The sequence below is a fragment of the Excalfactoria chinensis genome, chromosome 1 (assembly GCF_039878825.1).
Source record: "Excalfactoria chinensis isolate bCotChi1 chromosome 1, bCotChi1.hap2, whole genome shotgun sequence".
Lineage (NCBI taxonomy): Eukaryota > Metazoa > Chordata > Aves > Galliformes > Phasianidae > Excalfactoria > Excalfactoria chinensis.
In genome coordinates this window covers 14,377,321-14,404,603 of record NC_092825.1, presented here as the reverse complement: position 1 = coordinate 14,404,603, position 27,283 = coordinate 14,377,321, and the positions used below count along the sequence as shown (strand labels likewise).

The window sequence follows — 27,283 nt, the reverse complement described above, 5'->3', positions numbered from 1 at the left end:
TGACACGTAACCTAAATTGCTTCACGCCAAAGCAAATTTTCTGAGATGAGTTTGCACAGGTCTGGAAGCTGTTCTTGAAATCCGAGTTGATGGTGTTTGGAGACAAGCGCAGTTTAAGTAGTTTTTGGCATCTGCAGCTCCGTGGGTGAAGTTTTGCTGAATGTCACTGAAATGTGGAATTCAGGAGCCAGTGAGCTGTGTGTACAGGGCAGCTCTGGTAGGAAGCTTCTGCTGCATCAGTTTCTCATCCCAGCTGGTGCCTTGCTGCGGGATCAGCTCAGTGATAATGATAAGTAAATGCGAAGTAAGCGTAGAAATGACTCACGGGTTATTTTCTGTGCTCAGCTCAGGAGCCACGTGCTTGCTAAAATTACAGGTATCTTCAGTGCCATCTAAAAAATGCTATTTTACAATTGATTCCTCATTGTAAGGGTCTCCTGCCCCTGTGGGACGGACATTTGAGACTCAATAAGAGGATGCTGGTCCAGCCTCCTTTCAGACCTGACACCAGCAGCCCACCTCTGTCCTTCTTCACACATACCAATTTTATTCCTCCCTCAAGTCTCTGTTGTAGATGGGTCCCTTTCTGAATTCCAAGTGCAAGAAGAAGCAGAGTTCGTCCCACTGCAGCTGGTTGCAGGCATTGCCCCACACCTCTGTCCTGTGGGCAGTGTCCTCTGTAATTCTTCTTCCAGCCCCATCCACTCTCTGTAGTGATGCTTCCTCTCAACACCCTTGGAAATGTGGAAATGCCTGAGTGAGACCTGTGGATGTCTTGCTAAGTGTTGGCTCTCTACTGAATTCCCAGGAGGCAAACTCCAAGAGGAAAGAATCTGTAGCTATATGAGCTGTAGCAGTGTTTTATAACTGTTGTCTAGTTTCAGTTATGTATTAAAAGTGTTGTCACTTACCCAGTAGCAAGACAGCGGTTTACATGTAAGCAGTGTTTTTTGCAGTTATAGAGGTTTGCTGACAGCTGGGGGAAAGCAGGGAAGAAAGCTGTTCGCTGGTTCTATTAGCTAAAACATATTTGCTTCTGGTATCCAGATCTTGCAGCCATTAGAGTCAATGGGTAGTACTGAATTAGAGGTGACGTGCATGACCTTCTTTCTCAAGAGATATATAGATCTATATAAAATTCAGAAGAAAAGAGATATTTGTATTAATTTGGAAGGAAAAGTGGCCAAAGGGGAAAGATTTCAACTCGGCATTGATGGAAAACAGCAGAATCTCCTGCTGCTTGTTCACGGGGCGGTAGCAGAATGAGCACTCACTTTGCCTTGGTAGCCTGAGTTCTGTCTGCACAATGAGAGCACAGCCAGTCTGTGCTGGTTTGTTCCTTAAGGGTCCTTTGGTTGAACATGCAAGAATGAATGGCAGGCAGTGGGTTAAGTGATGCTGATGTTTGTCAGTCTGGAATATGACCAAAACCACCAGGATGTTTGATGATAGCAATGCTCAGTATCAGTAGTATAACAGAAATTAGCTGGCTTTCACTGTACATACAGCATCACGTTGTAGGCTGTGTTTGGTACGGGAGATTCCAGTGAGCCTGGATAATGGGTGATGTTTTTAATCAAGTGAAAACTTCAAGCCGCTCTCCCAGAGTTCTGATAGAAATTCAATTTTGTTGTGAATTTAAGATACACCATCACGTTTATGTTAATGTTTTACCTGACTCGTTACCTTAGGGTAGAATTCATCATTTGGCAAGAGATAAAACTGTTTTACGTATGGACATGTTCCTTTAATTATAGAGGGTATGAACATGTATATTTATATACTGTGTATTTTGTATGTTACTTATGTATGTGACATCAAAGTCACTTAAGGACGTTACTGTTCTGTAGGCAGAAGCTCTTCCTGTGTCTCTTTAAGGGAATACGGGAGTAATTTTAGTTAAATAATGGAAAATCTGGAAAGGGCAGAGAGAAACATATGATCTCTGTGTGCCCAAAGTGCATTGCAGCCATTGTGGAAGACGGGCAGCATAAATCCCTAGATGACTCTCAGAGGGGCTCACGACAGCAAGGATGCTTTGAAGAACCTTGGCTGTGCTGGTTACTTAGTCCTCCAGCTTCTGGCAAGGAGGTATTCAGGACAAACCTCATGCTTTTTCCACAGCTGGACCTATTTGACAACAGGTAGCAGTAAGGTGCCTTTTTTTCACTTCTTCCATGCATTCCCTGAAGCTGCTGAGGAGCGACATGATTCCTCTTCAGAAGCCTGACTGCCTGGGGTGCAGCACCCGTTGCAGGGACCTGCTGCTTTCCTCCCCACAATGGGGTTAGCTGGCCTGCAACTGAGGCAAGCTGAAACTTGAGTCTTGCCAGCAAGATTGAGCTCCGAGCTCACTTGAGGGCTAGAATTTGCCCATGCCTTTTCTTCCTGAAGAGCTTGTGCCCATCCCTCTGAATGGTAGTTGCTTGCCCTTGCCAAAATCTGCTCTGCTTCCGTGCCAAGACGCACTCTGTAATTGATTTTCTGCACCTCGGGTACATTTTGCAGCTCTCCCCTTGTGCATGCTTGGCCTCCATGGCTGATCCTAAATGGTTATTAAGCTATGTCTGTGTAGCTGTTGTACGGCATCAACAGAATGAGTAATTTTCAGTCTACATCCACACATCACACATTTTGTGGATGCACAGCAGCAGTGCTGGTGGTGGTCTGCCTCTGGGTGAAGGAACTGAGCAGAGTCTTTACTTTCTGAGGACTCAGGAGATGAAATGAGTGAAGGAAAGGGGCAGGAAGAAAAAAAAAGAAAAGGGAAAAAAAAAAAAGCAGAAGAAATGGATATCCACAAGCCACTCCAGGGCAATGCTTGGGAAAGGCTCCATTACCACTCACCTCCAACATCATGGGTTGGTCTGTGCACCATCATTGATTCCCCTTACACTGCTTCTCCCCACTGAAATCCTGCCCTCCCCTATATTCGCATCTTCTCCTCCATCCACCATCTGGGGAAACCACAGCCCCCTTCCAGCTCCCATCCTTCCTCAGGCTGCTCTCCACCATGTCTGCCAGCCGTGGCCATCAACATTGCTTCCATCAGCCTCAGCTTCCTTGTGTCCCCACATAGGTTCCAAAATGGGCTCCAAACAGACTGAAAGAGTCAAGGCATTTATGGAGGTTCATTTGCAAAGTACATTGTCACCAAAGAGATTTGTGGGCAGTTGGGACCTGGTGACCCTACTGGGTTCCAGCAGCTTTGGTTGTGTACAAAGCAGCCTGCTTTCCCTGCCATTGGCTCTAGCTTGTCCCTAGTTAAGGAGGAGGTCCTGAAACCCATAGATAAGGATACAAGAAATCTGGTCTAAAGTCTGGAGGTGAACCTTGAGGTACTCCATCCTTTTCACCAGTAGCTTCTTTATTTTTGTGGGTATTTTACTTGTGTGTTATAGTTTCAAGTTGTTCCTCACCAGCACAGTTTCACAATGATCTTTGTTTTTTTTCTGGCAGCCCAAGCTTGTTTCTCTATTTGCTAGAACTAGCCATACCCCAGCATTTAGTTTCATTCATATTAATAAAAAGATATCTAAAGAGACATAAATTATGGGTTCACTTACTGTCAGTATTGTTCATTTCTCTTGCAGTGAAAATCAAATGTAGAGCATGTACAGATCTGATCCAAAATACTCACCTTCACTCTATGCACGCTCTCCATCTCCATGTACAATACTTACTATATCTAAGTAATAAATACAAAGGACTTTACAAAGGCTTGGTGTTTAGCAGGTTCAAGGTAAAGCTTTTCCATAATGGACAGGGAGCAAAGACCTTGAGATAGAAATGGCAGCATTTACATGGCCATCTTAGAGAGACAAAGTCAAGCCGGAATGGCTTTTCTACTCAGGTGCCTTCCAGACATCCATCCCAGTGGCACCTTGTGACTGAACAAAAAGAAGAGGCTGGCTAAGCACACACTGGAGCAGGCCTTTTTAGTGCAGTACCTACTGACCGTGTTGCAGCTGTGAGCTCCTCCTGGATTCTGTCTTGTACAACTCCTGCGTTTTCTCATTCTGTTACATGTTATGCCTGCAACTCATTAACAGAATAATCTTTAGGATTTTTGTTATCTTTATAGCAAATCTGTAACATTCATCACTGCCTTTATTTTACTGAAGCCTCTGTTTTGACTCTTGAGAGCCAGTGTTGAGCGACTGGGAGCACTTCCAAAGGACTTCAGCAGGCACAGGCAAAAGTTCCCTTTTGAAGGTTAAGTTCCACCTCTGTGCTCACACACAACCATTGTGTTAATCTGCGTTAGGGAGCTTGATGTAGCACTTTGAGTAGGGTGGGATAAAATGCAGCAACGGGAACAGTCAGCCTTGCTTTGTGTGGGCCTGTGCCAGGTGCCTGCAGGGCCTGCAGACACAGGTCTCTCATCTTCTGAAAGCACACCGTTCTCTGGCAACAACAAACTCACCTCTTGTGGAAACAGAATTGTTCTTTATTTGGGACCAGCAATTCCTGTTAGAAGTGCTGGGTCTGTCTCAAGGCTGACAGGTGAACCAGAGCACAGCACGAGGGCTCAGCACAGACCTCTCTGTGCCCCACCACTGCCCATCTCCATCCCTGTCCCTGTCTGGCAGGAAGGCGATGTTTGCCCAGCCTTGACTTGCCCTCTGATGAGGCTGCCAGCTGCCCCAGTGATTGATGAGGTAAGCAAATGCCTGCCGCCAAATAGAGATTGCCAGCTCCCTGGACAAAAACCACGTAGCTGCCACCAGCTATGTGTTAAATTCAGTCACTGGACCAAGGTTGGAAGATTTTGCCCTTAGGGTATGCAGGATGCCATCCAACATTGTTTATCTTGGAATGGTCAAAAAACATGGCCGATGATGAAATTCTTGGGTGTTACAACTTGTGTTGGGAGCACCTCCCACCATGGGGAGAGGCTTCCTTTCCCTTCACTTTCATTTGTTTGGAGCTCTTGCAGAAAAGACAGATCCAACACAAGTCAAATTGCTGGAAATGTAATTTGCAATAAAGATTAGATACGGCTTATGTAAATGTCTATCACTCGTGACATCTGAGCAGACATAATTGTGATCTGAGGGAGAATTTCTGAAGTTAATCCTCTTGGTGGCTTCCAGAGTAATTTGTTAAAGGATTGAGGGAGATTTGCTGAGTAAACAAAGAAGTTGTTGAAGGTTATGATATTGCCACTGTTGATCAGATGTGGGCCCTCCAGAGTTGGATTCTGTTGTCTCAGAGAAACTTGCTGTGTCCACAGTGTCTGTGATTAGCTCGGTCCTGCTCCAGCAGTTCTTGGCATCTCCTGGTGGTAAAAAATGCAGAGCATTAATTGCAGTGTTAAGCAAATATTTTTTGGAGGGGAGGGAGGGCATAGTAGATACTGAAAAAGTCATGAGTTTTCATGACAGTTTAAGCATGGGAAAGTTTGCAGGACACCAAAAAGACAGGGGGACAGAGCTGCAGTCCAGTCTACTTGTCAGTGCTTACCTGGTTAAGTATGGTGCCTCATTTTGTCAGAGAGGAGTTTCTTCAGTTATACAGGAAAGAAAAACAAAGCTGTTCTGTTGAAAAACTCACTTGCTTTGCCATTCAGGGTCAGAAATTTTACCAGTATCCAGAGAGGCATGTGTGTTTAATTTACTTTCCAACTAAAGAGGCCAAGGAATTTTTACTGAGTTACCAACATGAGAAGTCAGATGCCATCATGGTACTTTACTGACAGCTTAGAAGAAGAGAAATTTGTGAATCAGTGGATTTTTATGCTTTTGGTGGGTAGACTTGTATGCTCTTAAAGCATGGTGGTAGCTACTGCTGGAGATACCCACTGAATATGGGTATGACCTTTGAATTAGGGGAATTTGTTTCTGTGCATTTGGACTATGTATCTGTACAATGGGCTTTGGTGCTAGAGGGCATGGCTGCTTAAAAAAGAAAAAAAAAAAAAAAAGAAAAAACTCGAGCAATTAAAATTACAATCATCCAAAGGAAGGGAAAGAAATTAGATTTTCCATCTGCTGAATGCAGGCCAGGATTTTACAAAGACCAAAATGTTGTTTTAGTCAAACACAAAATGTACCTCATGTCTGAATGCAAAACATGTCATTTCCTACATGCTCAAAGCACAGTTTTGAAATTGTCACGAGTAAAGGTAACCTCTGCAGAAATAGCTCTGGGTGTGAGTCATTTCCTCATGATTCAGACTCCCATCTTTGCCAAGCCTCAACTCAACAGCTTCCACAGAAGTCCTGAGGATGGTCAATGGAAGTCCTAGATAAGATCTTAGGTTTGATATACAGAAGCTAAAGCTTGACAAATGTTAGAAATAGCACACAGCATCATTTACAGGTAAGGTAGATAATCTGCAGTTACCTACCTGAAGTTCTGGTGGTTTGAGCATCCTTTGAAATCTTTAAGTCATGTCAGCCTTTATGAGGGAAAATTTTAGCTCAAGTGAGCAATGTTGTTGGGGCAGGATTCTCAATGGTTCTGAGGTGAGTTCTGTTTAATTAGGCAAAAGCATGAGTAGATAATAACATCAGTCCCTTTCAACCATAAAACGGGGCAGGATCTGGTGAAAACACATCCAGAGATCCATCTTGTGTTGAGGGTGGGAAGGGTAAGAGTTGGGAAGGCAGAAGTGTTTCTGTAGGGTTGTCCCAGTCTTACACTCCTTTGCATCCATCTAATGCTCCCTTAGCACAGCTTGCTCTGGCCTGTGACAACCATTCCTTCATTCCTTACACCTCCTGGAAATGACTACAGGGTCACCTGGCTAGTATGTACTTTTATTTGGTCCTGCTCTGACATGGTTGTGTGGGTGCAGGTTTTAGTGGGCATAACAGGGCAGCCAACCTGCTCTTTCAGATCAGGGTATTTATTCTTGCATGTTTCAATTAGTAGTTATTGTTTTTGTTGATTTTTTTGTTTTTTATTTTTTTTCTGGTAAAGGATAAGTGAAAAGTGATTAATACCCGAGAAAGGAAATCAGGGCTTGGCTGTAGAGCGACATTCCATTGCCTTGACACAAAATAACAAATAACCGGCCTCTAAATCTGTGTCTCAGGAAATGAAAGTGTAAAACAGTGAAAGTCATCTGAGGGTCATTGAAATGCAAAGTGTGTCCTGCTCCTCAGCCCTGAATTGCTCAGCTATCTGTAACAGCTTGGAGAAATGTTAGGGAGGAAGTGGGCCAGGCCAGTGCAGAGTGCTTTACTGTCTTTCTCTCCCCGGTGCTTTTGAAACTTTATTCTGGCAGAATTTGCAAGCAATACCTGACATACTTGTTGTGATAGTGATTTTATGTTTGCATGTAAAAGGGATGTTTCTGAAGCACTACCCAGGATTTTTGCACACAGTCTTGAAGTCAAAACCAAACAGCGCTTAAATCCTGTGTCCACCTTCCCCTTGGCTGGGCCTCAGTTGTGTGTTCCCCTGTGGCTTCAGGCTTTCTGCCCTGCAGACAGCCCTGGACAAGCTGGCACTGGTCAGCCTGGGTTGTCTTGGGCTGCCGAACACCTTCACACCACAGATCTCCTTGGAGATTTAGTAGCATTTCCCCAGTAGTTGATTTTCAGCTCCTCTGAAAGCTGAAGAGTCAGGAAAGTGGCAGACTGGAGGGTCTTTAGCTCATGATCAGGCCTCAGATTCAGTACTGCGCTGAAGGCTGGGCCCTGCAGAGTCAACTGCTGTTCAGAGATGGGGAACAAGCAGGGGGGTTACCAAGTAACATTCAGTGCTGGGAGCAGTGACAGGTTCAGTTCTTGTTTCACTGACACCGTGGCATCACATAATTTTCTTCAGGTTTGGCAGGTTTGGGTCCCAGTCATTAGGGTTGCACCTGTGGTGACAACCATTTATTTACCTTCCTCATGTGCCGCTAGTTTTTGTGCTTTTCTGTTTCTGACAAAGTATGTTGTTCTTCCAAAAAATGCCTCTGTCCTTTTTGTTGTTGCAAAGAAGCATTTTCACCCTCTATTCTATTTTGGAGGGGGTGAAACACCGATTTAGCATGGCATGCTGTTTTTAGCAAAGTCATTGAAATGGCACCTCAGGAATTCAGTGCAAGGACTTTGAAGTGCACTGCTATCTCCCTTTAATCACACACTACATCTATGGTAACTCACTAATTCCCGGTGAACTTTTCAGGCATTTTGCATCTGCCTGTGGAATGAGGGTAAGCAGGCCTTTGCTTACCTGGGGACCAGAGGGCCTGGGGGACCCTCACGTGGTCCATATGGCAGTGGGTTTAAACTCCTGGCTTTAATAGACCCAGTTGTGCCCCAGACACCTGCACAAAGCCCTCGCACAGTCAGAATCATGGAATTACTAAGGTTGGAATGGCCACTAAGATCATCTAGTCTAACCATCTGCCCATCCCCACCATACCCACTGACCATGTCCCTCAGTGCCACATCCACACAGCTCCTCAACACCTCCAGGGTCAGGGACTCCAGCACCTCCCTGTGCAGCCTGATCCAGTACATCACCACTCTTTCTGGGAAGAAATTGTTCCTAGTATCCAACCTGAACCTTTCCCTAATATCCAGCCTTGGCAAGATGTCAACTGGGACAAGGATAAGGGAGAGAGTTGGCTGTGTTGTGCTATTTCTAGGTGTTAACCTGCAACCTGACAGCAATAATGTGTTCATTGTGGATGCATGAGTAAGATGTAATAAATACTGTATTTATAGGAAGCAAAATGTGTTTGGGAGTTGTACTCTGACATAGGGACAAATAGTGAAGGGAGATTTGCTGAAGTGGGAAAGGAGAGCACCTGGAGGAGAACATGGCTGTGAGGGGAGCAGGTAGAAGGGAGGGAGGCAGAAGAGAGGGTAGGGGGAAGGAGCACAGCCATAGGGGCACTACAGGGAGGAGAAGAGGGCTGCAGAGGGCCAAAATTAGTCAAATGCAAGAGCATGCCTTGGCAGGAGTTGTATGGGACTTGTGAAGATGCTGTTCTCTTTCTGTGATAAAAGGAGTACTTCTGGATGCCAGCTGTGCGTGCACATTGCTCTTCATGGCTCTGAGGCCCCATGCCATTGCCACATGGTGGGACACAAGGTGGGACATGAGGCTGCAATGTCTCTACGGCTCTGAGAGCAGTGCTGCTCACACATGCCACATCCCCTGTCCGTGTGAGAAGCCTGTCTGCTGGATGCAGCCAAAATGAGATAACAAACCAGGCCAGCAAAACCCGCTCAGCCCCACAGCCCAGCCTGAATGCGGACTGCTGGTGCTGCAGGGAGTTTGTCTAGGAAAGGAACAGGTCTGGTGGCTTTTCAGCATTTGCATTTTTGATTCACTAATGGGAAGCTTTGGGGTTTTCCTTTTCACTGTCACAGGCTCTCATGTTTCTCTATAGACTTGAGCCAAGTTTGTATAAAGAAATGCCATTAAAATATTCAGGGAGTAAAGGGGATGCATACATCAAAGGGACGAGGGTTTGATGTGAAATGATGCGGCCTGTTTTTCCCTGGTGACTCATCAGGATGGATCCAGTGGATGTTTGTAAGAGATTTTCTGTTCTTCACATCACTAATTTTAAAGATGCTTTGGAAATCTCTAGAGGGAAACTTGAAAATAAGCAGAGACAAACATTAATGGTTTCTCTTAATCTAACCTAATCTAGAATTTCCCAACTGCTCAGAAAAATTCACGGCACGGCACTAAGCTTCACTGGCATTTCTCTGCTCGCTGCTGGCCGATGCGTTTGTTTTTTCCTGCTTATTTATTTATCCTCCTCTTGGGGCCGGCCAGGGGCTGCTGGCCCAGGCAGAGAGTGGCGGCAGGCGGTTAATGAGCTTTTTGACCACTGAAGCAGCACAGCATCGCCTGGGAATCAGAGGGGCTCTCTGCCTTCTAGGCGTTGGATGGCAGCACAGGGGCCGGGGGTTAACGAAGGGGCCGGGGGGCTGGCGGGAGGCCTAATGAGCGCCAGGGAGCCAGGAGGGGGACGGTCCAGCAGCAGCATCCCACGGGACCCACTGCTGGTGGCTCCATTTTCTCCCATTATCACTGTAGCTGGAAAGGCTGGGAAGAAAAGAGCCCCAAAGGGAGTGGTGTGAGGCACTGAGCAACACTCAGGGTCTGAACCAGCAGGTTAACAATGCAGAGGAGTGTTGTTTTGTGTTGAAAATAGCTAGGAAACAGATTCTTTTTAACCTTTAACCACTCATAACAGTCAATAAATCATTAGCTACTGATTAACAAAAACAGAAGGGTAACTTATTGTCCAGTAAGCAAACTCTTGGAAACCCTGAAAGGCTGGCACTGACTTCAGGATGGCTTTTCTTTTTACAGATTCGCACTTACTTAAAGACAAACAAGCCAGGCTCTGCATATTAAACCATTCCGCACAAAGCATTTGGACAAAAGGCCAACTTTCTAAAGCAGATTTTTGATGAGTACAGTGAGCCGAGGAAAGGCAGCATTTACTGCATGTGGCATTATATATATCCTCTGAGAAAAACAGCTCTCCTGATGCCAAGCATGACTAGATCGGTTTGGTCTCATTTTCGGGAGTTCCCATTTTGTGTTCTCTAAGCCTTGACCATAATTGCAGTCTGCTGCCAAGTCCTCTCCTCCACTGTCAGCCCCTTCACTGGGCTCAGTGGGGCGGCTGGACAGATGGAAGGAGCCATGGCCAAGGTTGGGACTGCAGAGCACAGCTTTGAGCGTGAGGTCAGGAAATACCCATGAAGATGGAATGCTGTTCTGTGGCTGACCAAAAAATGCTCTACTATCACTCTTTCCATCTTTGCAAGAAGTCAAATGGCAATTTTTTGGGTGAGAATGGAATTTGGAATTTGGTGGAAAATGTTCCAGGTGGAGGAGGCTTTTGTGAGACCTTTGGGAAAGCCCTTTTGCTGACGGGGCGGTGAGGTGCTGGAACAGGCTGCCCAGAGAAGCTGTGGAAATCCCGTACTTGGAGATGTTCAAGAGCAGGTCAGACGGGGCCCTGTGCAGCCTGATGTGGTGCCTGAATTAGTGGGTGACAGGGTATTTGGAACAAGATAAATCTTTGCGGTCCCTTCCAACCCAATCTATTCAAAGATTCTGTGATCTTATGGATTAACTAATACAGGGTAAGATCCAGAGAGCTAATCCTCATTGCTGTTGTTGAGAGACTAAACTAATGTTGGCACTTTGCAATATTTTTATGTGTACAGTATTCAGTCTGGTTTCATACAAGATCAATCTACCAAAGGTGGACTATTTGCTTAAATTTCTACAATGATTTTGCATCGTGACTTAAAAACAATATTATTTATAATGTAAAAAATGTAACATAAATGTTTTAAAGCATACAGAACAAGGCTTCCATTATCCATTAATCTGTATGTCTTTTCTACTCGCTATGCATTATTAGACCATCTGTATCTTTAATGAGTAACTGTGCGAGTTCCAGCAGTTAAATATTTACTTTAAAATAAGAAAGGATCCAAATGAAACTGAGATACATCAGAATCTCTCTCTGATGTTTTAAGTGGAAGGGGAGTAGATTTGTGCAGTCGATTTGCAAACTGTAAACATATGTGTTTTGATGACCTTCTCTCCTCTATCCGGCTCCATTTATACAACACAAGTTCGCAGATTAAGCTTCTCAGCTTTTTTCAGGCACCTGTGAGGGTCTACATATGTTTCTTTCTGCTGAGCCTGTCGGATGGTGTCAAAACAGTTCATCGCTCCACACTTGGGTTTCACTGCAGTCAGATCTGGCATCTCCAGTAAAGTACTTTTTCAGTGACATTTTCTCACTCCATCATCAACTGTGACCAGAGGAAATGCCTGCAGGTGGCCTTCAGCCACATTGGCAGCCCAGGGCAGAAACAGCACCCCTACAGCCCGAAAGTGACCATTATTTACTATGTTATGTGCTTACTGCCATTGAGGAACATCAATATGATTCATCTTGTTGTACGGATAAAGAGAAATGAAGGAATCGCTTTAATGTGTCAGGGCCCTGCTTCCTTCTCTTTACTCTGTGTGCAGTTATGACAGGCAAACATAGATACCAATGCAGCAGACTTTAATATAGCATACACCAAATATTTGAAGAATCGTTACAGGATGATAAGGGTAATGCTTTGCAACAATTGCATTTTTTTTTCCCCATGTTTTCAGCCCAGGACAAATACATTCTTTTGTGCTTTGTTGAAGGGTGACCAGGTTCTCTCTGGCACTGCTTGGTTCCTCTCCTTGCTACTCGCTTTTTCAGCATGTGGTCTTTGAAGTTTGAATCCCAGCTCCTTTCTGGGCAAGCAATAAGTTAAAAGGCACTCTTTAGGGCAGTGCAAGCTAAATTTTCAGTTCCGTGAGCAGGAACTCAGTTACGTGACTTGCATGGCCACTAATGGGGGTCATGCTGGTACATTCCTGTTCACCACACTGAACATTTACTCATGAGTGCAGAATTGGCACACTAGTGAAACGTGCCTTTTGAGGGTAGCATGGTGTTTCAGGAGATGAGGCTGACAGGCAGAAAGGACTGCTAAGGACCCAGATGAAAGTCTGGCTTTTAACTCCTTGAACACATTTCCAGAAAATAATAGTGTGAATTGGCACTGTTTTGTTTTAGCTGTTCCTCCTGGTAGGGATCGGTCTTGCTCCAGTAATATACCACAGAAGCAGAGAGCATGCTTGAAATGTAGATGTTTGTGCTGTCATTTAGTGTTCAGAATTGCCTTTATTGAGCATTTTGCAAGTATTAATTGCTATGGCTTCTTTTCTTAGCAACACAGGTCAGCCCATAGCTTACATGAGCTTCTCTAATTCCAAACAAATTGAGTTCTTTATAACTTTTGCCCCTGCCACTGTCCCAAAGATCATCCCTTGTAAGGCCGGGTCCCACCTGCTGATTTACAGCCTACGTTACTCATGGGCGTCTTTTATCCATTTGTTCTTGTACCGCATCCATTGCAGTGATTGCATCTTCTCAGCTCCAAAACTCTTCCCCAGCTTTCATTTGCTAGTCTTCACAAGTCCTTTCGGTCTGTTAAGTTTCCCTGACCACACTAATGTGCATCAGCTCTAGTTTGAAGTTACTTGTAATAAATGAAATACAAATTATCCGCAATATTCTGTTCTCTTCATTGTGATCGTTTTATGTTTTTAACCACACCATGCTTCTTAATAGCTTTATACTCAATTAATACAGTTAATTCTTCTATACTTTTCCATCATCGATAGCTGGGAATCTCTAAGCCTACCGTAGAAGTTTTTGTCATTAGGTCCCAATTTTTATGTTGTGTGATTAATTCTCTCAGCCTCGTATTCAAAGTGATTATTTTCTCATAGTACTCCAGATGTCCTTTGAATCACCAGAAAACTGTGTTTAATACTAATCAAAATAAGAAATGAATGAAATCTGTTTCGTGATTAAATGCTGCAAGAACTCCTAACTTCGGCTCCCGCAGTTCCAGTCTTTTGGTTTTGTTGACAACATTTCAGATATCAGACATTCCCTAAGCTGTGTCCTGAGAAGATGAGTAGTATATTACGTGGGACAGAAATAAGAAGTCCAGATCACATTAAATCACTCAAAGAATTTCTTTCCTTTCTCAGCAGCATATTCTTTCATTTTTGGCCAGCTTTATCAAATGGGACCCATAGCATGTTCAGTAAGTCGTGACATGTTTGAACTAAGGAGGGTTTGTACTGCGTACGGGGTTTTTTTTTTCATTCACTTGAGTAATTCATTTATTTTTCTTCAGCTCATGGTTCTGTGTGGTCATCAGAGCTGAAGAGATGCCAGAGGTCTGCACTGCAGTTGCCAGTCAGCATCTAAAGAAAAAACTTTGCAATTTCAATGTTAAATAAAAGAAGGGAGAAAAAAATCCATTTAGCACTGAGGCTGCTTGACTGTGAAGGAGCAGCTGCAAACTGATGAATCTCATCAGGTTGCAGTCTTGATTAACATTGGGCAGAGCCCTCCTGCTGCGAGAGTAAATACCCTTCCTTTGTCAAGGCTCCCGTGTAAGAAACAATAGATTATTTCAGTGAAGCAAGAGAACATAAATGTTAATCAAATCATTCCTCTGAATGAATAGAAGCAGCACCCAGAATGTAAACATTTTAATTTTGGAAGGGAATGTCTGCCTGTCGGCTACTTTGTTTTTCATGTGTTGAGGTTGTTTTTTTGTTTACTTTGAGAAGTTGCTCAGTATCGTTTCCACCGTAATATTTTCAGCACCAAAACTATATCTGGTTCCTGTCTGCCCAGGCGAGGCGGCAGCACAGCCCAGGGAGTATCAGAAAAATGAAATCTGCCTTCATGTGAGTTAGGAGAGGTCAAAACCTTATACTGTATAGCTGCCAAACTGTGTGATCACATTAGTTCACATTAAGTAGAGGAAGTGGAAAATACTTTCCAACTGGAACTGACACCAGGAAACATCTTTTTAAAAGGTTTTTTTCTGCGTTAGGGTAATTACTCTTACAAATAAATCTTGCTGTCTTTACTGACGATGAGATGACTTTAAGTATTTTAATGTATTTATGTGTGTACAATTGTAGCAGGAGGAACTGGCTTTTATCCCCTTACTGCTTCCTTGCTTGCTCTACAAAGAATGGATTTCAGCACGCATTTGAACCGTGTGTGTTCTAAAGCAGATGTACAGCAGACTACAGTGTAATGCCCAGCTAGCTTCCATGTTCTTGTGATTTCAACACTTGTTGATCAGCATATCCTAAAAGTATATCTTGGCTTTCAGTTACGCTGCTTGTCTGGGTCAGATCCTGACTTGTTCACTCTTGTGAGGTGTCCCTTTGCTCACAGAGAAACAGCAGCAAAGCCAGTGTGAAAATGAGTTTTCTTACACACTTTCTGTGCTCTTCACCAGGGCTCTCGTGCTGTTGTTTACATGTGCTCTCTTTTTTCACCATAATGACACACCTCTCCACCAGAGGGATGAGTCTCCTGAGGCTGTACAGTGTCTGTGCAGCAGATGTGGTCCCCTGTCAGTGATGTGGGGTAGATCGTGTACCCCTGCATTGGGAAATTAGTGGATGTGTACCAGAGAGCAAGGATGGGCCTGTGGTGGGGATGATGGGGTTTGGATTCTCTGTGGTCCCATCAGCTTTCCTGTCTCCTGGAATCGTTGAATTTCCCCAGTTTTTGTAGTTGTTGAAGTGAGGGTGACAGTTCCTGCACACAGGGTAGCAGTGAGGTTATGAGGCTCAGTGTGATAGTTCTGGTTTTGGTGCCCATATTTGTTCATCAGGATACCTTGTGGTTGGGCAGGCAGGAGTTTCCTGAATTGTAGGGTTTCCTGAATGAAACCCTCTGAAGTCATCCATTTGGAGTATTTTTTTTCCTTGCTTAGGTATTGGCAGTAAACTTAGCTTTTTCTGTCTCATTTCAATATCCTATTTTAGTCCCTCTTCGGGAGTAATAAGAAGTGTGCTGTTAAGCTATCTGAACCAGTGTTAAAATCCTTATATGTATATGGCATTGTATGACGTGCTCTTTACTTCTTGAAGCCCAACATTGGGCGATTAGGAATTCCCCATGGACCTTCGGGGGAAAAGGTGGCAGTGGTGACTGTGGATGACTGTGACACAGCAGTGGCCGTACGCTTCGGAAGCCTCATTGGAAACTACACCTGTGCTGCCCAGGGGACTCAGACTGGCTCAAAGAAGTAAGAATTTCCTCTATTACTTGTGTTTTCCATTCGTTCTCTTCCTCCAGGGAACAGTCAGCAATATGAGGTTAACAATCAAACAGATGAAGTCAGAAAAGCAGATGCAATTTAACAAGAAATACTGGCAAGTTTTAGTTTGGCAGATGAAATTTGGTGGAGGCTACTCCAAGCGTTGGCACACTTGGTGCAATGCACAGTTTCACATAGACATGGACGTGTGCCTAAATTGCACCAGAATGAACCAGAAATCTGTGTAGATGGCCCCAGAAAATAATCCACTCTTGAAAATGTAGAGAGTGAGGCAAACACGTTGTTAAACTTTTTTAGGAAAGAGGTAGCTGAAAAGCTTAATACTTCCAGTTAATGGTCTTGTTTTCAAAGGAGATGGAAATAAAGAAGGCACAGAAAAAGTCACTGAAACTCATCAGGTATGAGAAAAAACCTTTCCTGTGAGGAAAGACCAAAAGGATTATTGCTATTGAGTTTAAAGAGAAAACGGACAACAAATAGCGTATAGGGGTATAAACTAATGAGTGATAGCAGAAAAGTCACTGATAAACACATGCTTCTCTAGAATCCCAAGGAGAGAGAGCAGCATAAAAATGAGGGATAATTCAAGACTTTGTGCAGTCTGGAATCAATCAGTGGAATCTACTTCCACCAATAAAATCTTCAGAAGTCTTAATAAGGATTGGCACTGTATGATAATGAAGTCCTTACACAAAAGGCTGCAGCACCTCAACCCTTTTGTTGTGGAGTCTAAACCAGCCCCTGGTTTACTGGAGTCAGAAAGAATTGACCCACAGTTGTATGTTTTTCCATAATCTTCATTTTCTTCCTCATGTTTGCCACTGCTAAAGACAGGTCATTGGGTTCTGTGTGCATATGGCAACCCCTACATGACAGGTTATGGTGTTTCTGCATTGTCACCAGTGACAGCTGTTTCACCAGAGAGTTGTTTGATTACAGGCTCTGAAAATGCTGCTGTAGCAGAGGGGGATGAATGGCAACACTAGTATACTCAACATCTCCAACGAGCTTACGGAAACAGTAAGATAAGAACCAAACCAAAACAAACAGCATGTGAGAAACAATGATCATTTCTTTGTTCCTTCAGATCGTTGGACCTGACTGGCCCTCTGCTACTTGGTGGTGTCCCAAACTTGCCAGAAGATTTCCCAGTGCACAACAGGCAGTTCGTCGGCTGCATGAGGAACCTCTCCATTGACAGCAAGCCAATTGACATGGCTAGTTTCATTGCCAATAATGGCACGTTGCCGGGTAAGAATGACCAAAGGCTCAAAAGTCAACAGGAGAAAGCTCTCTGCCCTACCTGTATGTAAAACAGTGTTTGAGAAAGGTGGGCACTGTGAGCAGCCCCATCCCTGGCACGACTGCAGCCAGGCCTGCTCAGCACACCACGTCTGTTTGAGCAAGGTGTGGTCAGCGCCTGTGCCAAGGACGCGCACAATAGCCTGTGGCACGGCGCACACTTAAACATGTAAGTGGCACGCAGAAAAGGACTGGGCTTGTTTAGACCTTCTACATCACCGCAAGTTTGTCCCAGGAATTTGCACAGATAATTTACTCTTTTTTTAAACAAAGAAATAACTACCTATTCAGTGTCACTTTGCTCTGAAAGCCAATAGGATTAGTTCATGAAAAAGACATTGTTTATAGTGACTTTTTCATGAATCATGTTTATCCTGTAAGTCAAATGGTGCAGTTTTCCATGTCTGGAGCCAGCTTCGTGCAGCAGCCTATTGGAATTTCTGGGTTGGTTTCTTGTCCCTGGATCTATAAAGATGAATTCTGATTTACATAATGTTCTCATCAATGTAACTCTGTCGATTAGACAGAAGAACAGCAAGTCCTTTCCTTTCACCCTGATGGAGGTCTGTGTGAGAGCTAAATTCTGGTGTTTCATTTGGTGCGTTGATCATGTAATAAGAAGGAACTTGTGGCATAAGCTTCAAATTACCTTTTTATTTTGGAGCATTTTTTTAATATTCATGACCCTAATGTTGGTTAAACACAAGTTTTTGTCCTGTGGAAATAAACATCCGGAAGGACGTAAGAAAAGAAGTCTGTTTTTGAGATTGGATTTCTTTTTTCTCATTTCAAAGCACGTTCCCACATGGTTTAAAACTTAAAGTAGCTTTACTCCTCAGTGTGAAAATACACATCGCCATTCCCTGGTTAGTTTCTTGGTTACATGACAGTCAATTGGGAGCAGAGGTGCTGAGTATAGCACTGATCGATCTGGCTGTCTCCTGCAGTGGTCGCTGGATACTTGTCCCAAATTTTCTCTTAATTTACAGAATGACTAAGTCTTCTTTTTGCAGATGAACTCAGATTCAGTCCATCAGAGCCTTTTCTTGCTGAAGCTGTGTAAAGTAACTGTTCTTCTGAATTACAGGCTGTGCTGCACAGAGGAACTATTGCGAAGCCAACTGGTGCCAAAATGGAGGCACGTGTGTCAACAAGTGGAGCACCTACATCTGTGAGTGCCCTGTGCAGTATGGAGGGAAGAACTGCGAGCAAGGTAGGGTGCAAGGACCTCTCTGTGCGTCATCTCATCCCGTTACCAGTCACTGACATCTCAGAGCATTTGTGTCCAACTGTGGCAATTTAGGGAATAAGTAATAGAGGACTGCAATTGAAAAATCACCTTTTGTCTGCTTGAAATCTGGGTGAGATTGCCTGTATAGTAAACATGATAGCTCACTTACCGATGGGTAGCAGCAGCTTTCATTAATTTACTTATATGACCAACATCGTTCCACAGCACTTGGCAGTATTTGGTAATTTGTTTATAATAAAAATGCCAAATCCTAAGCCCTCTTAAATCAGTGGAAAGAATCCTGCTGACTTTATTAGGCTTTGACTCAAACCAGGGTCAAATGTGCATTTTTAATCACCACTTCCTTGGCAAGAAGGCAGTCTCTGCTGAGTATGAGCACTTTCAGTTTAACTGGGTTTTTCTTTGATTGAACACAATGTGCGTGTATGTGTAAAACCTCATTAATACTAGATGAGGAAGGAGCAGCAGGTGTGTTCCACAGGGCGTGAAGAACCCACTGTTAGCTTCTCCCCAGGGAAGCCAGAGCAGCCTGCCCAAGGGGATCCTTGGGGTCAGTGCACTGCAGGCTGCCTGCTCCTCCAAGGCAGCACAACCACATCTGGCACAGGGTTGCCATTCTGGAGTCCTCTTGCACTGGAGGCTTCCAGGAAGGAGCATCTGCCTTAAATGGACATGACTTTCCTAAAGACAGAAGGACAAACTCTGCCCAGTGCCCAGTGCTCGCCCAGGTGCAGGTACAGTAGGGTTTCATTTCCATTATCCCCTCCACGACACTTAGCCTAGAATAGTCTGCAGCACAAGCAAGGATTTTGTTCTTTTGATGTATAACCCCAAATCAGACATTCTTTATTACTCATAGCAGGACATGGACCCAGGAATAGCAGACTCCAAGCTGAGGTGTGCATTCCAGAATGTTTGCAAACCACTTTAGCACAGCATGCCTCACCCAAGGGGCCAGAACTAGGTTGAAATTGCTCTCATCTTGCCTCAGCAGCTTGGGAATAGGGAGCTGCAGGCAGAGCATGCAGTTATGCTTCTGGCTTGGAAAGGAGGGTCTGCAGGGTGGGGGTGGCAGAAAGGGATGGTGGAGGCATTCTCCTAGCTTCCACCCAACACCAAGCCCAGAGCTGCTATCACTACCACTAGTGACATATCTGCTTTCTGTAGCAGCTCCAAGGCAGAGAGATGATTTGAAGCATGTGTGCTCACCCCTAAGGTGACAGAGTTGATTGGGTCCCTTCTTTAGGCATTGAATGTGGCCACCAGCCCTCTGTACAGAACCCGGGCCTCAGGCTTGGTAAGGATTGGGGGTGGAGAGAGGCCTGAGGGCTGAGGAACAGGGATTTTTGTTCTACAAACAAGGCAAGTTGCACCCTGGCCTCAGGGAAGGGAGGAGAGTTGGGAGGCAGTGTGGGAAGGGAATGATGTCTGTGGGCACCTTAAGTCACCACTAGTGAGAAAAGGAAGAAGGTGGCTTATTGTCATGCCAGTCTCGTTCTCCCAGGAGACAAGCTTGCAAACATCTTTCCCAGCCTCTAGCAGGTGGGAGGGCCCAACGTTTGCCTCTTGTCTGCTCTCTGGAGGCAGGCAGGCTTAAAAATCTCATCGATGGTCTGGAAAACTACTCGCAAAGAAATTGGGAGTTAATGCTATTGTGAAGATTGGCAGGTTAGAGGAGGATGGAGCCAGCTGTCTGATGCATGCATAGAACAGGAGGCAATGATCATGGTCAACATGGAAGTCATGGTGTACACTGATGTGGTTGCAGCATGGATTGGTGAATCAAACAGTGGCCCAGAGAGCCAGAGCTCAAGCACTGGATCCATGTTTTAAGCAAGCACAGTGTGAATAGGAGGGAACAAGTGGATAGGACAAGAGGCAATGGGCTCAAAGTGGATAACAGTCCCATCTAATATCAGGAAAATATTTACTGTGTGGGTAGTGATGGAGCACAGGTTACCCACAGACTGTGGAGTCTTCTTGGAGTCTATCAAAAGAGAGAGGGCACAGTTCAGAAGCCAACAGTGGGTCCTGCACCAGCGCCACTGAATGTTTGTGCAGGAATAGACATCAGGGCAACACTTCAGCTGTCAGCTCTAGATATCTAAGGCAGATGGTTTTGGTAACTCCACAGGAGCTATCTCCCTGTGAAGAGACTGCATAACTGAGACAGCTGAATAAGCTGACCCGGGAGTATTTATAATTAATTAATATTTCCTGTTGCCTCAGAGCCTTTCCTCTGTGTTTAATTGGTTAATTAGAAGCAGGTAATCAAGGATATGTTGAAAACATCTGCACTAAGCGTTGCCCTTGTAATTCCGGCTCTGTCCACCCACTCATTATCAGAAATCTACCAGCAGAGATCCTGACCTTGCCTTTCTAGGAACATTTCTCACCTGTGTAATGCAGTAGCAGTGTGGAGGTGCTGCCATGCATGTTGTTTCTCCTCTTAACCTCTGTCCTGAAGGATATAAAGAGGTTTTTGTCTTTCCTTTTCTTTTACAGTAATGCCTTCTCCTCAGCGTTTCAGTGGTGAGAGCATTATCATTTGGAGTGAGCTTGATATTACCATCTCTGTGCCGTGGTACATTGGGCTGATGTTCAGAACACGGAAAGTCAATGGCATGCTGATGCAAGCAAATGCAGGGACTGCATCCAAGATCAACATTCAGGTAGAACTGTAGACTTTTTTTCCTAGAAAAGACTTAAGAAATCCTCTTCCATCCCCATCTGTGGATGTGGCCATGTGAAGTGCATAGCTTCTTCCATCCAGCTAAGTGCACATCGATAGATGCTTGTGTGCCCCTGATGGCGCAGTGATATAAAGTGCTGCTTGCGGCACCGAAGGGCCCGGGTTCGAATCCCCCCTGTGGCGCAGGGGGTAGAAGTGCCACTTCGCTACACAGAGGGCTCGAAACCCGGGAGTTGGACTCGATGATCTCTAAGGTCCCTTCCAACTCGCACGATACTATGATACTATGATGATGATGAAATGAATTTCTTATCCTTTTAATCCTCCTAATATCACTCTAAAATTCAGGTTCTGAGGCTGAAGGTATTTTTTTCTTAACAAACTTAGTATTCTTTGCATTAATACAAATGCAGAGAATATGTCTCTGTTGTCTTTCTTCTCCTTGCTAAAATTAGCAACTGAATGCCTGAAGTCATGTGAGGAGTTACTGCAAATGTTCTTCACTCTATTATATTTCTGGGGGGGAGATTTTCTGTCTCACCCAAGACAATTCTATGCCAAATAATAGACTTCTTTTTTTCCCAACAGATATTGAACAACTACGTGCAGTTTGAAGTGTACAGTGGCATGACCCAGGTTGCTAGTTTGAAGATGACCCAATCACGAGTCAGTGATGGGGAATGGCATCATTTATTGATAGAGCTAAAGAGTGCTAAAGATGGAAAAGACATCAAGTACCTAGCTGTCATGTCCTTGGACTATGGGATGTACCAGGTACAGCAGCATTAGAACTTTGCCACTAAGCACTACAGCACTACACTGATCTTCAAAGAGTCTGTGGACAAATACTTATGCTCTGATCCATGTTCTGCAATGATTGGTGCCTAACAAAGTTACATTAATTTACAAATCCTAATGATAATGTATCTTACGAACAAGTCAGCAAAAATTCACATTCAAATGTCCAAGCTCCTCATCACTTCAATATTTTTTTCCCTTGTCTACTGCCAACTGTTTCTGCACTGCATCACAAAAGAAAGTAGCTGGGTTGTAGAGAATGGCGGTGCATTTTATCAGCTGCCCTTTTCCTCCACAGAGCACTGTGCAGATTGGAAATCAACTACCTGGACTGAAAATGAAAAGCATCATTGTGGGAGGAGTCTCTGGAGACCAAGTCTCTGTTCAACAGGGGTTTTATGGCTGTATGCAGGTAAGAGATGAGAAGCGTAGAGGCAAATGTTGAACTTCTTAGAAAGCGTGCCTATGAAAATACGGGTTTTCCTTTCTCGTCCTTCCCCAGACATTTCTGTTTCCTCCATCAAAATCTAGAGATCCAAATAGTTATGGGCACGTGCTTTCCCAGGTACAAATCTGGTCTCGTGGGAGAACATCCCTTCTCTTTTTCTTCTTTGATTTTATCAAAGACCAGAATTTGAAAACATCTTGTTTTGACTCATCAGACGATATTTCTGTAAACTGTAGCCTGATAGATTAATAGTAGTAGTGAAACACGTACTACTGTATCCAGAATGAGCACTCTAAATTAAAAATAATTGCCTTTTGTCATCAGGGAGTAAGAATGGGAGAGACATCTACAAATATAGCTACACTGAACATGAAACAGGCTATCAAGATCAATGTGAAGGAGGGTTGTGAAGTGGATAACCCTTGTGACTCCAACCCGTGTCCTCAGCACAGCTACTGCAGCGATGACTGGGACAGCTACTCCTGTGTGTGCGACCCAGGTAACCCACTGATTCATCCCATGTGCTCAGATAGGAACTGGATCACTTCTCCATTAGCTCATAAGAAGAAAAACAGCAGCAGCAGCAGGACATTTTGCAAGCCCTTTGCAATCATCCTACTGCTGCTTTGGTGCTCATCCACTGATTCTTCCTCTTCCAATCACTGTTTTCTTTCTCTGACTTGTACCATATTTGAAGCTGCAGGCGTGGACTAAGGATCATTTGTTCTAGGCAGCGTTTCAACCAAACAGAAAGACAGTTTCTGGTCCAAAGGGTTCTTTCTTTGCGCTTCCTCTTTTCTTCTTTTCTGGTTTTTTTTTGTTTTTTTTTTTCCACTGTTTTGTTTTGTTTTTTAATTTCCCAGCCTTTTTTGCTGTTGGGTTTCAGCCTCACACCCTGCATCCTAATCAAGATACTTTGAATGTTTTCTCTGTTTAGTTGCATATAGCCAGGACATACTCTCAGCACCTGGTGTGGTCACCTCTTATATGTGCAGGAAGAGAATACAAGGCTATCTGTGAAACTTGCCTTGCATATAGAACGGGGGACCAAAGGCACAAGGGTGCCTCAAGCATGTTAACAGGCTGTTGAAAAGAGCAGCCCACTTTAGTTTTTGCTGAGAAAGAAGAGTACCTTTTTTTGACAGTATCTTGGGGTATCTGCTGATTATTGAAGATGTTTTATTAGTGCCTAAGCTTAAAATATATGATCTTTTAGAGACATGCAAATCATAAATTACAATGGTTGAAGTAATTTTATGACTATGTCTCCCCAGGGTACTTTGGAAGAGACTGTGTTGATGTATGTAACCTGAACCCATGTGAGCATGTCTCCACGTGTGTGCATAAACCTAGTTCATCCCATGGATACACCTGTGAATGTGGACAGAGCTACTATGGGCAGTACTGTGAGAGCAAGTAAGAGAATTATTCTCCTTCTTTGGCTCCATGATTCTCCCGGCTGCCTCTCCTCCTAAGGAAGCAGTAGTCCCAGTTTAATTTCCGCTTCAGTTAGCTTTCCTGTTCTACTTCAGGTGTTTGTAGTATATGGTAATTGTAGGCTCCTTGCCCTTTGATGCTCCTGCATACACTCAGAGACCACTTTCCTTCACCAGCAGTTCAGGGGCTAGACCAGTTGTGCTGTATTAAACAGTGTCGATCTGACCTGAATCTTAGAGTAGGCTTGGCCAATGCCTACAGAGCCAGTGCTGGCTCTTCACCTCTGCTTCAGCCCCCCCAGCACACACACAGAGCAATGCACCCATTTAGGGGACCAGGCTGTGTAAAATGGCTTTTAAAGATTGTGTCTGATCCCTGGGCTGGCAAAAATCCACGTCTTCTGGACAGCCTAGGAGGACTATGCCCTGCTGGTGGGTGGGAGAAACCTGCTGATTCCCTCATCAGCAGCTTTGTGGTCTCTGATAAGCATTCAGCAACCAGCCTCCTCCTATCCTGAGACCATTCATGATGTGCAGATTAAGTTCATTTGTCTACTTGCTTAGATCAATATAATATATAATATAATAATATGTTATAATAATATAATTATAACCTCATGTTATATTGCTTCCTTCCCTTTGAAAACTGCAGACTTCTTCCTCTGCCTTCTGCTGTGTGAGTTTGCAAATGCTGGCCTCACTGTTGCCAGATTCATTTTTCATTTTTCTTTCCCTTGGCTTAGCAATGTAGAGAAGTTGTCCGCTGTCACTGTCTGCTGACTTCATGTCAAGTGGAGCACTGTTGGGTTTTTTTTCTTCCGCATTACAAAGCATAAATGTGTAAGCCCGGCAATTACCCTAATCAACGTTCAGCACTGTCTTTAAACAGGCTGCAAACAGATCTTCTTTCTGTAGATATGCAGCAGGGAAGGGATTCCTTTGTGCATTATTGCTGATGGCAGCCTTAGCAGCGACATCCTTAAGGCTCTTGCTTGATGTCCTTTCAGCAGTCAAGGTCTGTGCTCACTGCCCCATCCCAGAGCAATCTTTGCCAGCACTAGTGTTGGAGTGGCTGTGGGACAAACCTGCTTAGAATTATACTCAAGGGAAGAAGAACCAGCAAAAACAAGGATTATCCTTCAGCTTGTGTGTTAATGATTGGCCTCTGGCTAGCTGCACTGTTCCACAAGGCAGGAGGGCTGTAAAATCTTTTCTTCCAGTGGCGGTACCAGCTTGTATACCATTGAAGCATTCACCAAATTGCAGCCAATGGAGATGCCCGTGGAACTTCCAGCTAGCCTGAATCAAAGTGGCCAGTGTTCCCTCCTCTGTGTCCCCAGCCACACTTTCCATCCTCCTCCAAAACTATGCTGGTGGCAGTGGGTATGCTAAGGACAGGATGTGGACTGCTGGAGGATCAGCACAGACTGTCCATCCTGCTCCAGCCTGTGCTGACACAGGGGTGCCACAAATGGGGCTGGTGGGAGCAGGGGCCGCCTGGCAGCGTGAGTATTCCCTTCCTCCTAGAGGAAGAAGCTCTTTATTTGCTTATAGAGATGTATACTCCTTACAAAGGAACTGTTCTTGAAAGTGTTTAGACAAGCATTGCCACTACATTATCGTGGAACTAATATCCTTTATCATTTTTTATTGCAGTGTACATATTTAGAGATAGACAGATATAAAGTGGTAGCTGCTGCAGAGAGATACATTGTGCCCTGTAAGCTAATGGAGCTGAGTGCAGATTTGGCTCAATGCTCTTCTTTCCCACATTTTGTGAGGAAGCTTAAAAGAACTTCCTTTGGATGTCATTTTCTTTTTTAGGATTGACTTGCCTTGTCCCAGAGGTTGGTGGGGAAATCCCATCTGCGGTCCATGTAATTGTGAGACTAGCAAAGGGTTTGATCCAGACTGCAATAAGACCAATGGAGAATGCCACTGCAAGGTAAGCAGAAGAAACCAGTCATAAGCCAAAATTCTTTAGCTTAAAAAGTAACTATATCAACTAATAACTGCAACAACCAAGACAAAGCGTACACAGTTGTGCTTTATATCCTCTATGTGCACAGTATGGTTAATGTTTACCCCAAACATTTTGCTGGCACTGCCTTTCACCAAATGGTACTGTGCAGCTCTTATCTTATTTGCCTTTGGAAAGCAAAACTGAGAGGAGGAAAGCCTGGCTCTGCTCTCTCTGAAGTGCAGCCCAATTTATCAGGGGAGATCAGAGCTGGGTGCAGAGGAATGCTGGAGGTGGTTGCTGTGTTGTAGGCAGTGATCACCATGCTGCAGCTTGGGCTAGCTGGCCTAGTTGTCTTCTGCAGTGGGCCAGCAGAAGACCTACCTGCTTAGGAGTGGAGAAAAAAATGGGGGTTAAACACTTCCCTTGGGGACTGCTCTCTCCGGTCTTGTAGCAGATTGTAGGAATGAAGCTGAGTGGAAATGGGAAGTGCCTCCCTCCTGGAGGTTTTACAATAGGCTTTTCACAATGGGTTTTACAATAGGTTGGGATGACCTCAGAGGAGCCCTGCCTGTTTGAACCAGCAGCAGTGAATCTGGCCTGGCACTTATTTCCTAAATGCCAGCAGGACACACAGCAACTGTTGCATTAAATCAAGTCAGTGGGGCGCCCACTCCATTGTCTCATATAGTCACACAATGCCTCAGATCAAAAGCGTTTGCAGATGCAATTTGAATACGTGATCATTGGTTTCTCTCCACACTGCACATGCAGCATAAATGGACGATAGAAGAGGTTTTCTTGCAAGCTTGTCTGTGCTAGACAAGAGTCAAACTGCATAACAGAGAACACTGCAAATCCTCCAAGAATGTGCTTTCTGGGCAGCAACAGCAAATACATAAGAGGTATGGGCCCCACTACAAACAGTGGCTGAGCCATGGGTCTGCAACCCCAGGCAGCCCAGCAGCCCTGCCATGCTCAGCCTGCCTGATGCAGTAAATTAACAGAGAGTTACCAGAAAGAATGATCAAACTTTATGTTTTCTGTTAATTGCGATATCATTATCCAGTGCTGTGCTCAGTGAACCATTTTATGCTGCTCCAACAGCAAGATTTCCAAGCACAAAACACAAGTGATTTGGTGTAGAAGAAAAACACCTCATAGCCTGTTTGTTTCTGTTTCTCCAGGCCAATTACTACCGGCCGCAAAGCAGCGACACCTGCTTCCCTTGTGACTGCTTCCCCTCCGGCTCCCACACACGCTCCTGCGACATGGAAACAGGACAGTGTCCCTGCAAGCCTGGTGTCATCGGGCGGCAGTGCAACCGCTGCGACAACCCCTTCGCTGAGGTCACTGCCAGGGGCTGCGAAGGTACGGCCCAGCCAGACACACTGCCCAGCGGTGGGGTGTAGGATCTGGAGGCAGTGGGGAGATGGGGTGTGGGGATAGAGGAGTGTGTGGTCTGATGCACGTCTTGTGCCATGCTGCAGATGTCCTCTGTTCCTCCTCCCTGCTTCTCTTGCCCTGCTTGTCTGCTCACCCACCTTCCTCCTGCCATCAGCAAAAAGCTGCTGCAGCAGTCACTGCACTGCAGCGTGTGGGTGAAACAACAGGGAAAGGCTTTCCCACAAGAAAGGAGTGGGCAGAGATAACAGGACTAAGGTACAGAGCCCGGTAATCATCCTGAGCTCTCCTTTGCCCATACCTGTCTGACCGTGCTGCTGAGCAAGGAGCAGGTGATGGGT

General features: G+C 44.7%; 1 protein-coding gene across 1 annotated transcript in view; it reads left to right on the top strand.

Moving 5' to 3' along the window:
• The window catches only part of CELSR1 (cadherin EGF LAG seven-pass G-type receptor 1), a 155,703-nt gene that overhangs the window by 91,643 nt on the left and 36,777 nt on the right, over positions 1–27,283 (top strand). The window contains exons 6-15 of the mRNA XM_072357862.1: positions 15,460–15,617; positions 16,738–16,901; positions 18,040–18,165; positions 20,710–20,876; positions 21,485–21,670; positions 21,993–22,106; positions 22,467–22,641; positions 23,417–23,558; positions 25,403–25,523; positions 26,726–26,909. Of these exons, the coding sequence (XP_072213963.1) occupies positions 15,460–15,617; positions 16,738–16,901; positions 18,040–18,165; positions 20,710–20,876; positions 21,485–21,670; positions 21,993–22,106; positions 22,467–22,641; positions 23,417–23,558; positions 25,403–25,523; positions 26,726–26,909 (1,537 nt within the window). The remainder of the gene's footprint in view (positions 1–15,459; positions 15,618–16,737; positions 16,902–18,039; positions 18,166–20,709; positions 20,877–21,484; positions 21,671–21,992; positions 22,107–22,466; positions 22,642–23,416; positions 23,559–25,402; positions 25,524–26,725; positions 26,910–27,283) is intronic.